At 36.2% G+C, this 13907-nt stretch overlaps 1 protein-coding gene across 6 annotated transcripts in view; it reads right to left on the reverse strand.

Annotated features, from left to right (window-relative positions):
• Positions 1-13907, reverse strand: part of SLC35A3 (solute carrier family 35 member A3) — a 65093-nt gene that overhangs the window by 16303 nt on the left and 34883 nt on the right. For 5 of the 6 annotated variants that reach the window (XM_020999795.1, XM_020999803.2, XM_020999818.2 and 2 more), the window contains 2 exons: positions 10925-11043; positions 5320-5453 (listed from right to left, as the gene is read on the reverse strand). In XM_020999795.1, coding sequence (XP_020855454.1) covers positions 5320-5453; positions 10925-11043 — 253 coding nt within the window. Of the gene's footprint in view, positions 1-5319; positions 5454-10924; positions 11044-13907 lie in introns of those variants that run through there. The other variant, XM_020999828.2, reaches the window with a different exon arrangement.

The raw sequence follows: 13907 nt of genomic DNA on the forward strand, positions 1-13907 counted from the left end.
CTGTCATCAGATTTGGCTTAAGGAGGGAATAACATACACACTATTGGGTATGGAAATTTATCTTATCCTTCAGGAAAATAGGGGGAAAAGGGATAAGAGAGGAGGGGATAATAGAAGGAAGGGCAGATTGAGGGAGGGGGTAATCAGAAGCAAACACTTTTGAGGAGGGATAGGGTCAAAGGAGAGAACAGAATAAATGGGGGGCAGGATAACATGAAGGGAAATATAGTTAATTTTTCACAACATAGCTATTATGGAAGTGTTCTGCATGACTACACATGTATAACCTGTATGGAGCTGCTTGCCTTCTCAATGAGGGGGGATGGGCAGGGAGGAAGGGAGAGAATTTGGAACCAAAAGTTTTAAAAATAAATGTTAAAAATTGTTTTTACATGCAACTTTGAAATAAGCTACACAGGCAAGGGGGTATAGAAATCTATCCTGCCCTATAGGACAACAGAAGAGAAAAGGGGATAAGAGAAGGGGGGTGGTGGTGGTGATAGAAGGGAGGGCAGATCAGGAGAAGAAGTATTCAGAATGTATGCTGTCTTGGGTTGGGGAGAGGGGAGAAAATTTGGAACACAAAATCTTGTGGAAGTGAATGTTGAAAACTAAAAATAAAATAATTAAAAGAAAAAAAAAGAATCACTATGTACCATCCTTCAGGGGAAAAACATGGTCATTCAATGAGATAGAGGACTTTTCAGCATTTTTGATAAAGGTCAGCAGAGAGGTTATGGCTAGGTAAGTAGATATGAGAATCATCAGCAAAGGGATGATGACTGCATCCAAGAAAGCTGATGGGATCAGCAAATCAAATCCTATGAAGGGAGAAGAGGACCCAAAACAGAACCATGGGAGACACTCATGGTCAGTGGGTGTGACCTGGATGATGATCCAGCAAAGGAGACCAAGAAGGAGCAGTCAGATAAACAGGAGAAGAACCAGGAGAGCAAAGGTCACAAAAACCTAGCGAGAAGAAAGTATCAAAGAAGAAGAGGGCGTTTGACAGTGTCAGAGGCTGCAGTGGTTAAGAAAGATGATGACTGAGAAAAGAACATTAGATTTGGCAATTAAAATAATGCTAGTAACCCTGGAGAGAACAGATTCAGTTGAATGATGTGGTAGATTAGTCATACTGCAAAGAATTAAGAAAACAGTGAGAGCGAAGGAAATGGAGGCACCCTTTGTAAAAGGCCTTTTCAAGGAATTAAGGAGAGATATGGGATGACAGATAGTGGGAGGAGAGGGGGAATGGATGGATCAATTGAGGGTTTTTTTGAGGATGAGGGAGATGTGGGTGTATGTTTGTATTCAGTAGGGAAGCAAACAGTAAAGTGGAAGAGATTTGAGGTAAACAAGAGAGTGGAGATTACATGGGAGCAAACTGTTAGAGAAGATGGGATGAGATTAGATCATTTGTCCATGTAGAAGAGTTTGCTATATAGAAAACAGAAATGGTACTGAAGGAAAAATAGAATGATCTATAAGATGGAGAACTAGATATTTTCTCCAGTTCTCATTAAGTCTCAAAAACTCCCCCCAAAAGGAATTCTAAGTAAGAATTAATGCAATTACACTTGTCTTCACAGGCTAAGACACCAAAAAGCTTAACAAGATAACAGCTTTATGAATTAACAGCAGAGAATGCTAATCCCTATCATTTAGACAGTACTCCCCCTCTCCCACCAGCCCCCACACTCTGTGAGGGCACACAACCAGACCCACCAGTTTGTGCTCTGGAATCTACTTAGCAATTTCCTTACAACTATTACTACTGTGCCACAATCCCTGCCAGCACAGCCTGACCAGGCTTTCATTCCACCACAATGTAGCAAGAGGCAGCAGATCCCAACTCTTGTCTTCTCACTTAACGAAGGTAGATGAGGAGTGGAGGGAAGGAAATGGAACATAAGAAAGCAGGTGTGTACTCTGCTTGGAACAGTAGCACTCAACCAGGGAACTAAAGAACAAGAAGGAAATGGAGCAAGGTACCAGGCCTGAAAGAAAGGAGACTGATATCTGACCGGAACCAATTCTGTCCCCACAGGAGACTGAAGCTGGTGAAAAGCCAATTATTCAAAGTGAGAGGCTGCTAACACAACTTTGAGATTAAGCTCATAAGGGCAAATCCGTCATCAAAAGGGAAAAGGTCAGAAAGTGAGCAAAAGCAAAATATAAAGAAACAAGCCTAAAATTACCAAGGATTTTAGGGGAAAGAAAATTCAGTCAAAAACCTAGAGCAAAAGCAGATAAATCAACAGAGATGATATTAGAATAAAAGGGAAGATGGCCACCAAGATATCTAAACAACTGCAAACTATCTGATGACACAGAGGACCCTATGAATTCCCAAGAGAGCATACAGCAATAGCAGGACATTTTTGAATGGGTCAAGAGATGAAATCAGAATCTTGAAAGAAGTTAAAGGGAACAAGTGGCAGGATTTATGGCCTACACAGCAAAATCAAAAGAATCAAAAACTTGAATTCATGGTAGTAAGTGTCTCCAAAGAAGTGAGAATTACTAACTGAGAATACACACACACACACACACACACACACACACACACACACACACACACACACATATTTTTAAATGAAGACTAATCTGGAAGAAGAGAAGCAAAAAAGCACTAGTGCTAAAAGAATACATGATCTCTATACATCACAAGTCCCCCAGAAAGAACATAACAAATCAAAAAATCTAAACATGGTAATTCAAGAAATAATCCCAGAAAACTTTCCAGAATTTCTGAATACAAAAAATAAAACACCAATTAAAAGAATCCACAGATCACCTTCAGAAGGTTATAAGATTATATAGAAGATTATAAGATTAGCTGGACCAGAAAAAAAAGCAGACATAGAGAAGGTCTATGGTAGAATTGACACAATTTTTCAGGGTGGTACAGGAGCAATTTTCCTTTTTTTCTTTTTTCTTTTGCAAGGCAATCGGGGTTAAGTGACTTGCCTAGGATCACACAGCTAAGCAAGTATTGTGTGTCTGAAGTTGGATTTGAACTCAGGTCCCCCTGACTTCAGGGCCGGTGCTCTAACCACTGCACCACCTAGTTGCCCCAAAGGATTATTTTTTTTTTTTGGTGAGGCAATTGGGATTAAGTGACTTCCCCAGAGTCACAAAGCTAGTGAGTATTATGTGTCTGAGCCAGATTAGAACTCAGGTCCTCCTGACTCCAGGGCTGGTGCTCTATCCACTGCACCACCTAGCTGCCCCTACAGGAGCAATTTTCAAGATATTTGAAATAGGGAGATATCAAATGTCGGAGGGAAAAAATCATGGAAGTTTCCACTATCACATGAAGCAATCAGTAACTACTAACCCAGGTGCCTATTTTTAAAACAGATTCACTGTGTCATACGCTAACTTTTTTGTTTTTGTTTTTCTAACAAGGAAACTCATGTTTGTTGGTGCTTTCCAAGTTCATTAAAAAAATAAAAACAAACAAAAAAAAATCACTCTTTCCCCCCTAAGTCTTTAAGGAAAGACAAAAACTAATTATTTCTTGGCTAAGCCTCTGGTGAAGAGCCACTCCCTATTTAATTAGTCTGGTCCAGGAAGAAAAAACATTTAGGCTGTTCCTGAAGCCTTTTCAGTTTGGTAAGACCTACTCTAATTTTGAGGACACAGGCTTATATTCTGCCATAATAAAAGGATCAGATTTGAATTTTAGAAGGTTAGGTAGGATTATTACTATTTTATAACAAAACTATGTTTCCTTTAAATATATGATAAATGTTGGACATTTAATTTTGACTAGAATCAGAATTCCCTCCAAATAATGCAGGTGAAAATTTATAAGTTAATAAGAGCAATGATTCAAAAAATGGAAATCCAGTTGATAATTCATTTCTTTTTAGCTATTCCATTAAAATCGTTGGGGAATTTGCATGAAAAATTTCAAAAATTTGAATTTTAAAACATTTTTCATTAATAAACAAAATGACAAAGCTAGAAAAGTGGGAAGTGAACTGAAGTCTAATATTTCTGTAATTTCCATAATTTATTACACTCAAATTGTCATATGAGTAACTCATCCACACTTACTTGAGAAAATTCTAACAAAATATAAAAGCAAAACTTTCAAATGGTAACTTTAGGACTTTGTGCCAAGTTTGCAAACTTTTTAGACTACTATAAAGAGATACTTAAGCATAATCTCTAAGTTTTTAGTGATTCTTAAAATGTTATAACATAGGTAAATTTATATTTCAAATTTTTTATAGTATGTATAATTCCATTTACGATAAAAACATCATTTAAACAATGTCATAAACAAAAAGTACCCTCTTCCAGTCTTTATGGTTATATAACCATATTTTTATATGATCATAATTTAAGTATTCAAGTTCTACTTTTTTCACATTGCATAACTTTACATTTCCAATATTTTTTATTTTAACAGCAATATACTACTTTGTTGAAATAACATGCTATAGTTCATTTATCCATTTCCTTATTGGGAATTTGAGTTGTTTCAATTTTTTGTTATAATAGCTGAACATTTTTTTTATACTAGTGAAATATTTCAACTCTTTTAAATGATTTCCTTTGGGCACATTCTTATAGTGGAATTATTATATCAAAGATATAATCTGTTTGGTAATTTATTTATGTATTTCATTCCCCTCTGGGCCTTTGCTAGATTTCTTTCTCTGCCATATCTCTGCACAGAGACCTCTCCTTTACCCTTTCACTTCCACTTTTCAGCCTTTCCTTTTACGTGTGGCCTTCCCTATTAGAATGCAAGCTCCTTGAGGATAAAGGCTATCTTTATTTTTGTGCTTAGCCTACCATATCCCCAGAGCTTAGCTTTTTGTCTAGCACACAGTAAGCACTTGATAAATGCTTGTTAATTTGGTATGTATGATAGTATCAGGCTGTATCCAAAAACACTGCACCAATTTACATAACTATCAGGAATACATAGGGCAAGAGCTTATTAGTTTTACTACAGGCCCACCAACTTTGGATTTTACTATTTATATTCATTTCTGCCAAATTAATGAGTGGGAAGTACTATACAGTTTGTCATTTAACTGCTTATTTAATATGCATTAATTTTGGTACTCAGCTATAGCACAATGAGTTTCTTAAAGGTAGAGGCAATGTTTTATATTTCTTTTCTATTTAACAATTATTGAGCAGTGTACAGCACAGAGTAAGCTTCCTACTTTATATACTGACTGATGTCATTTATAGCTGCTAGTGTAACATCTGATCTTACTTTACTAAAATAGGAAATATATTCATTTTACTAGTAAGGCATATCTAAATGATGAAAAATGATTCATTTACCTGGTTGGAACAAAATCTTGCAGCCAAAAATAGGAAATTAGTGTTGATAATATTATAGACAAAGATGTTGCAAATCCTTTTAAAATGTTATCCGCATACTTAATAACAGCAGCTATGACAAGGCCTCCAAGTGCCTGCAAAAGGTCAAAAAGAGGTTACTTTTAGAGATAGACAAGTGATTTTACCCTTGCAAACAACTCCAAAAATAAAGGAACTCTCTCAACTTCTTTATAACATTTTCTTTTTAACTCAATATAAGTTTTAAGATGGATAGTTACAGGATTTTAAATCCCATAACAGAAGATTAGAATTTTTTAAAAAAATCTCTTTAGAAACAATAAGATTTCAATCAACAGACTTCTTTCAAACAATATCTGATACAATTGGTCTGCAATTTTTTCAATAAATATCTTAAAGACCATATAGAGAGACATTACTGTAGGGGGTACAATGCACAGATAGCTGCCTCGGAGTTCGGAAACTCTGAACTCTTGCCTCACACGTTTACTAGCCATACAATTTTGCGGAAGTCATTTAATCTCTCACTTTCCTCATCTGTAAAATGGAGATCTTAACAGCAGCTACAGGATTGGTGTCAGGATTAAAGTAAATAATATATGTGAAGAGCTTTGTAAACAAACTTTAAAGAAATATATAAACATTAGCTGCTATTATTACAACAGAAAAAGCCCCAGATTTTGAGACAGAGAACCCACGTTCAAATCACAGGTCAGTCACTTATGACCTTCGATAACCTTGGGCAAGTCAGTGAACCTCAGTGAGTCTTAGTTCAGTTATCCCTAAAACAAGTGGGACTGAAGAACTAGGTGATATTTAAGGCTGCTTCCAACTCTAAATCTCTGATCTTATAATAAAAGAAAACTTCTGGGCAATAGCTGATGGCAGTTCTTTGTACTAGAACTTTAGCAATATTTTGAACAGAATTCTTATTTTCATTCATTAGTCAATATAGCCTAATTTGTATTACCTAGGGGGTAGGAAAAATTCACACTCTGAATTATTTTAAAACAATTAGTTTATCCATTTACCTACAATCAAGAGCATTCATTAATATGCTGTCCTTTGTAACTAGTAAATACTGCTGACTTAACAGTAGTTATTTTTTAAAGAACTTCTGCAGATTCATACATACTCTTGTACCCAATCTCCCTGTTGATCACTTCCATTAATTTGTGCATAGAATCTACAACCTGGTTCTCAATAGCATGGTGCTCTCACTAATCAAGAGGGCTTACCAGTCACAGACTTAGAAGTATAGCCCAAGATGCTTAGCATAATGTGTTTATCTAATAGGCCAGCAGGGCCTAACCACCTGAAATTTCTGACTATATGGCCAAACTCTGGCCAAATAATTCAATCTATCTGGCTCTGTAAAAACATAATTCTTTCATAAAACTGCTGAAATCAACATGCATAGAGCTTGTACATATGGATTTCTGTTCATATGGCCCCTATTGAAAAAACATAGATACCTTAATACAGATAAATATAACTTGATTAACAAAGTATTTCTAGTGGAGGTTCAAAGGGGAGATGATCAACACTTAGAAATCTGTCTTCCCCTCTGACTCTAATGCATATTCCAAGTACCCCATGATCCTCTAATTACCAAATCCAATACCATTCACTCTTATACTCTTTGACAATGTGCCATATTGTCTCCTGGAAACTCTTATCTTTTTAAAAACATTCTTTTCTATTAATAATGTAATCAACAAATACAATGTCTCAATTTTTAAGTGTCTATTAAATTTAACTAGATAGTAAAAAAATTCCCCTGTTTACGTTCCCTTCTAAACTTGTTTTCTTCTCTGTATTTTTTTTTATTATTTTCTGTTTTCATCTCTGCCACCTCCCACTAACTCTTTCACCTTTCTTTGATGAAGCCCTCCAATGTGACAAAAAAAGCATAACGGAGCAAAACAAATCAACTCATTAGCCATATTTGAAAATGTGTGCTTCATTCTTCACCTCTAGGCTGTCACTTCTTTGCCATGAGGCAAGAGGCATGCTTCCACATTCAGTTTTTTGAAGTCATGACTAGTCTGAAATTTTTCTCTATTGTTTTCTGAGTTACTGTTCTCTCTTGGTTCTCTTCCTACCTCTGTAACTGATTCTTTTCCATCTTCATTTATTCAACCATCATAATTATTTTCTGAGTTCTCTTGCTTCTTTTTATATTTCTAAATATCCTCATTCTGTTGTTTTTGTTCAGTTATTTCAGTTGTATCCAACTCTTTGTGACCCCATTTGGGGTTTTCTTGGCAAAGATGTTAGAGTGGTTTGCCATTTCCTTCTCCAGTTCATTTTACAGATGAGGAAACTGAGGCAAATAAAATTAAGTGACTTGCTCAGTGTCATCCAACTAGTGTCTTGAGGCTAGATTTGAACTCAGGTCTTCCTGATTCCAGGCCCAGCATCAATCCACTTCATCACCTACCTGCCCCTTATTCTGCAGCATTATGTAATAGCCCAACGTTGAGCCTATTTTCAACTAAATGTCATCCAGTAAGAATAAGCCATAGGCAGAAGTTTGTTTAATTTGTGCCCCATGGCCCTGGCTCCCAGAAAGGCTGATAAACATACATAGCTGGGGATGGTTCAAATTACATGGTTTTTCTCCACACTGCAAGGGCAGACAAAAATCTTTAATAACAGTCACAATTTTCCTCAGTGCTCTGAAGACTTTCTCTTGGAAGTACTATGTTTCTAATTTCATTTCAAGAGTGAAATTCTCTGAAGGTATCTTTAAAGCATTTAGAAAGACTCCAGGAGCCATGAAAGAGTTTTCAGCAAATCAGTCCAGAAATCTGTGACAGGCATTAAACAAGCCATGGCCTCTAAGAACTAGCAAACAAATCCAGATGTTCTCTTATTGAAGGACACTGGGCTACTGAAATGATAAGATTACAAGGGCCATAGAAAGTTTCCTTACCTTCCACAAAATATTTTTTACTTGATTTCTGATGCCTCATCCACTCTCAAGGTTGTAGCCGTCACTTTTATATAAATGACTACCTCCTCCCCACCAAAAAAAAGAAAACTAAAGCCCCATGATGAGGGTCTATATTTCCATTCTTTACCTATTAAATATTCCTACTGTAAGTCCTGCTTAGACCTCACACTCACTGGATCCAAAACTGACCTCATTATCTCTCTGAAACTACTTCCTCTTATTACTTCTGTAAATAGCATTATCATTATTTCAAAATAGGTAACGTATTTAAGATTCTTTGCAAACATTAAAGCAGTATATAAAGACCAGTTCTTATTCCAGCAATCCAGGCTACAAACTTAAATGCCATCTCTGACTCTCTACTTATATATAGTTAATCACCAGAGTCCTATCTATTCTCTCTCTGTAATGCCTCTCTCTTGCCACCTGGCATTAGCCTCCTAACTCTTCCTCTACTGTACCCTATAGTTCTGATGTCAAATTAATTTCCTTAAGCACAGCTCTCTGACTTTTGTTCAAAAAATTCCAATGGCTCTTGAATATAATGGAAATTTCTAAGCTTAACCCTAGGTTCTATAAGTGAGCTAACTTTAACCTCTTTCCAGCCTTATAATCCACTAATTTTGAATCCAAATCCCACCACTGAAACTTACGAGCTAAGGGACCACAGGCAAGGGGCAACCTCTTTGAGCTTTAGTTTCCTCATCTATAAAATGGGAATAATAATACCTGTAGAATTATCTCACAGAGGTGGCTAGAAGGAATAATGTCTGTAAAGCACTGTGAAATCCTCAAAGTGATATATACATTTCTGTATTATTATTGTTGTTGTTGTTGTTGTTATAGCATGCAGCCTTGCAATACCTTCCTACAAGCCTCTGTAATTCTCATCAATCCCAAAATAGAAGTGATTGTTTTCTTCTGAGGTTCCAAATCATTCTACAGGACTTAACACATTCCATCTGAGGTTATAACTACTCATGTACATTTCATCTCCCTTACTAGATTATAAGCTTCTTGAGGAAAGGGACAATGTCTTCCTCATCTCTGTATTTCCCACAACACATAACAATGGTTTGCACCTCGCTGGCCTCAATAAGTATCTGCTGAATGAATAAACAGTTGCAATGTAATGGAAAGAACTTTGGAGATTAGAGTAAGAACATTTTGGTTCTATTCCTCCTCTCAGCAGAGGGGCAGCAGGCCACATGCGGAGAATGATGCACACACTGTCAGGCAATCAAGGGGACAATTTCCTTTGCTTTGCTGAATTATACTTATTTGTTACATAGGGTAAGTTACTGGGAAATTTGGTGATTTAAAAAAACTTTCATTCTATTCCCACCACCACCACCTATCAGCTATGTCATCTTAAACAAAGCACTTAACCTGAGTCTGAATATCTTCATCTGTAAAATGACTCAATGTTATTTTTACCACCTACTTCAAAGGATTGCTGTAAAGATCAAATAAGATAATGCATGTAAAGAGTTTATGTAAATGTAATCATTAATAATAATTAAGACTTGAACATCTTCAGCTATTCAGGCAGATATATAGCTATATAATTATATGTACATATACATTATTTGATACAGACAAGAATACACAGCTATATAATGTGATAGCATGAAGCTTTAAACACATCCTAGGTTTGAATATCAACATGGGTCCCCCATGAGCTTCAAAGTAGGGACCACTATTCTGTAATTTATTACGACTTGTTACAGAGTAAAAAAAAAAATTATACTGGGCATGTCTATGGCTATACCACAATCAGTTTGTAAGCTTGTATTTTCAGCATGGTACACACACATCCCAATGGAAAAAATCCATTCAGAGCTTGACTTAAAATAAAATCTTCCCAAGAAGGAACTGCATATTCTGCATGAAATACTGGGCGCTATGTTACTACATCTGCTCGATGTGTAGAGTTTATGACAGAATGTTCTGGGTATATTAGGCATATGAAGTTCATGGTAATTCCCAATTCCAAGGGATGTTAATTATTGATGTTATGTTATTCTTTGAAGGCTGTTATCTTTAATTTTAAAACAGAAACAAAGAGATTTAACATACAGATGTATTACAAGTGGGAGGTATGATTTCTTCCATTTTTAAACTTCCCAGTCTTGGTCATAACTTTATTATAAGTTATCCTACTGAAATATTTATGAAATGACATTCTAGTCAAAATCAATTTCCATCTATACGAAAATATATTTTTGATGGTGAAACTGAACTGAAACTTGGATGTGAAACTGATAGAGCTATTCAGTTCAGGAAATAAAAAGTTTCTTTAGGATTTTATCCAGTATACTGACATGTTTAAAATTGGGTATATCATTTAGATTTTTCACTCTCTTTTTCTACCACTCCTCCAATACTTCTTCCCTCTTCCTCAGTTAATCTCCTTCCCAATCAGCACTGATTTTCATTCTCAAGTTTCTGCTATACTTTAGGACATGGCAAACCATTCCATTTTAACTTTGAATTTTCTTATAGAATGCAGATATAGACACTAGGATGGACATTGATGGGAATAACTTTAATATCAGGGCTTGCTCTGAGACCTTCAAACAAACAGATTTTTATTCTATGCAAATATAGGATTTTTAAATGTTTTACCTGCAGAACAACAACTATCCAGGTCAGTTTGTTATATCCCTGAAAAAATCCATTCTTTGATACTAATTCTCCATCATAAATGTAAACACCCATTAATCCGAATATGCTCCCAAAAGAACCTTAAAAAGTTAAGAGAAAAGTCCAATCACTTGTTTTGTACTGCTTTGATACCAACCTGTCATAAAACTGAACGTTTATTTTTTCCTTTTTCATGATATTTGATGACTGTTAACAAAATATAGCAATTTTCAATTCAGTTCAACCAACATTTATTGAGCACTTACTAAGTGCGAGGTACTTGGTAAACAAAGACAAAATAAGCCAGAGTTAGGTGGTAGATAATATAAAGATCTCAGTCTTATCAAGATACCTGCTACTTATTTCCTTCAAAAATAAGTAGAAGATCAACCTTAGTTAGAACTCTGGGAAGGGCGAAAGCTATTTACTCTCTGTTGAGATCAACATCTAATAAAATCTAGGGACAGAACTAGTGAATGAGAGGCTAAAAGTAGCCCAAACTATCTAGGAAGTTCACTGGCAAAAGGCACACAGCCAGAGAGCACAAGGTTAAAACTAACTCCAGTGTAAGACCATACACTTAACTCTGGCAGCACTCTGGGGATGAATTTGTAAAGGGCTGTGAAATTCATCCATTTGTGACAATCTTGTCTCTCAGAGCTTTGTTAATGTCTAGATTACAGTAGGAAAATCACTGGAATGTCATGCAAAACCAGAGAGTTAGCTAAATGGATAGAAAAAAATAAAGCTTGCCATCTATTTTCTCAACTTTGGAAAAGCTGCCATCAAGAGTACCCTACCATTTAAAAAATAATTAAGAGAACCAATGGGCCAGACATGGGAACCTGTCTGAGCTTCAGTTTTTTGAATTGTAAAGAATGACTTTTGATCAATTTTTGCAATAATACCTAAGACAGACTTGAAAACTTTAACATATATCTAAGGAAATCTTAACTATTCATTTATGTGTTTTGAGAATGAATACTCTCTCTTCAAGAATACAATTCAAGGGGCAGCTAGGTGGTGCAGTGGATAGAGCACTGGCCCTGGAGTCAGGAGGTCCTGAGTTCAAATCCGGCCTCAGACACATAACACTCACTAGCTGTGTGACCCTGGGCAAGTCACTTAACCCCAACTGCCTCACCCACAAAAAAAAGAATACAATTCAACACACATCTTATAATATGCAAGATGCAGTGCTAGGTGGTGACAACAAAAAGAAAAAATATTAAATGATCCCTGTCCTCAAATAATTTACATTTTGAAGGATGCAACATGCACACAAGCATAATGCAAGGTAATTTGAGAAGAGAGAAAAATCGTAACTAGAAGGATAATGAAAGGTTTCATGAAGGAGGTAGTACATGGAATACAATATCTCCTCGAGAACTGTTGGGGACAAAAATGCATTCCAAGCATGGAAAGCAGGCTGGGCAAATGTACAATGGCAGGAAACAGAATGTCAAGTTCAGCTTAGCAGCCCAATTTGGCTGGCATGTAGAATTTATGATGTGGAAAAGTAAAAAATAATGTCTGAAAAGGGAGGCTGGAGGCAAAATGTGGATGACTTTAAATGCTACACTGAGTAATTTATATTTTATCCTAGAAGCAATGGGACCCACTGAACAGGAGGAACATGGTGAGACCTGGGGCTTTGACACCTATGTAGAAAATGTACTGGAGGAAAAATACTGGAAGAACAGAGACCAACTGAAAAACTACACCAGTGCAAGAAAGAGAGGCTAAAGGACCAAACTAGAATTGGAAAAGTGCTGGACATGGGAAGCAAGAGAAGAGGAAAAATGATGATTGACTCCAAAATTGTGAATCTGGGTGATGAGAGATAGTATCCCCCCCACAGAAGCAAGAAAGCTGAAAAGGGGGCAAAGGCACAAGGGACAGAGATGACGAATTTTCATTTGGATATGCTGAGTCTGAAACACCACTGGGGCATCCAGATCAAATGCCCCGGGTCAGGAGTTCAGGAAAGAGGTTAGCATGGGATGTAAAACCAGACATTCCTTTCTGAGCATTTGTGCTTTCTGAAGCTGGAATCTGTCTTACTTTTACCACAAATCTAACTGTTCCTTACAACCTTTCATTTTTCATTATTTAATATTGTTTTTTTTCCCAATTACACGTAAAAACAATTTTAACATTCTTCCACCCCCCCCAAAATTTTGAGTTCCAGACCAAATTTTGAATTCCAGAATATCCCCCCCCTCCCCACCTCACTGAGAAGGCCATCTGACATAGGTTATACATGTGTAGTCATGCAAAACACATTTCCATGTTAAGTCATTCTGTGAAAGAAAACACAGACAAAAAAAAAAGTAAAGAAAAAGTATGCTTGATCTGCATTCAAACACTACCAGTTCTTTCCCTGGAGACAGACAGCACCTTTCATCATAAGTCCTACAGATTTGTCTTGGATCATTATATTGCTGAGAATAACTAAGTCATAGTAGATCATCATACAATATTAATGTATGCAATGTTCTGCTGGTTCTGCTCATTTCACTTTACATCAATTCATGTAAGTCTTTCCATGTTTTTTTCTGAGAGCAGCCTGCTCATCATTTCTTAAAGCACAACAATAATATTCCATCACAATCATATATAACAACTTGTTCAATCATTCCCAAGTGATGGACATCCCCTCAATTTCCAATTGTTTGCCACCACAAAAAGAGCTGCTACAAACATTTTCGTACACACATGCCCTTTTCCTTTTTGTTTTTTATCTCTTTGGGATGTAGACCTAGTAGTGGTATTGCTTGGTCAATGCATGGACCAACCCTTCATTAAAAAAACAACAACAACAACAAAAAAACAACTTGCCTTCAGTTTCACAGCTCCACAGAACTTGTCCTCTAAAAGGGTCAAAGTACTTTGAAAAGTAAGTATAAGGTTTTTTAAACAAAGATTAAAAGTAGTTTTATCATTTTACTAAACTTCTAACTAC

Source organism: Phascolarctos cinereus, unplaced genomic scaffold (genome assembly GCF_003287225.1).
Source record: "Phascolarctos cinereus isolate Bilbo 61053 unplaced genomic scaffold, phaCin_HiC Scaffold_5;HRSCAF=322, whole genome shotgun sequence".
In the NCBI taxonomy this organism is placed as follows: Eukaryota; Metazoa; Chordata; class Mammalia; order Diprotodontia; family Phascolarctidae; genus Phascolarctos; species Phascolarctos cinereus.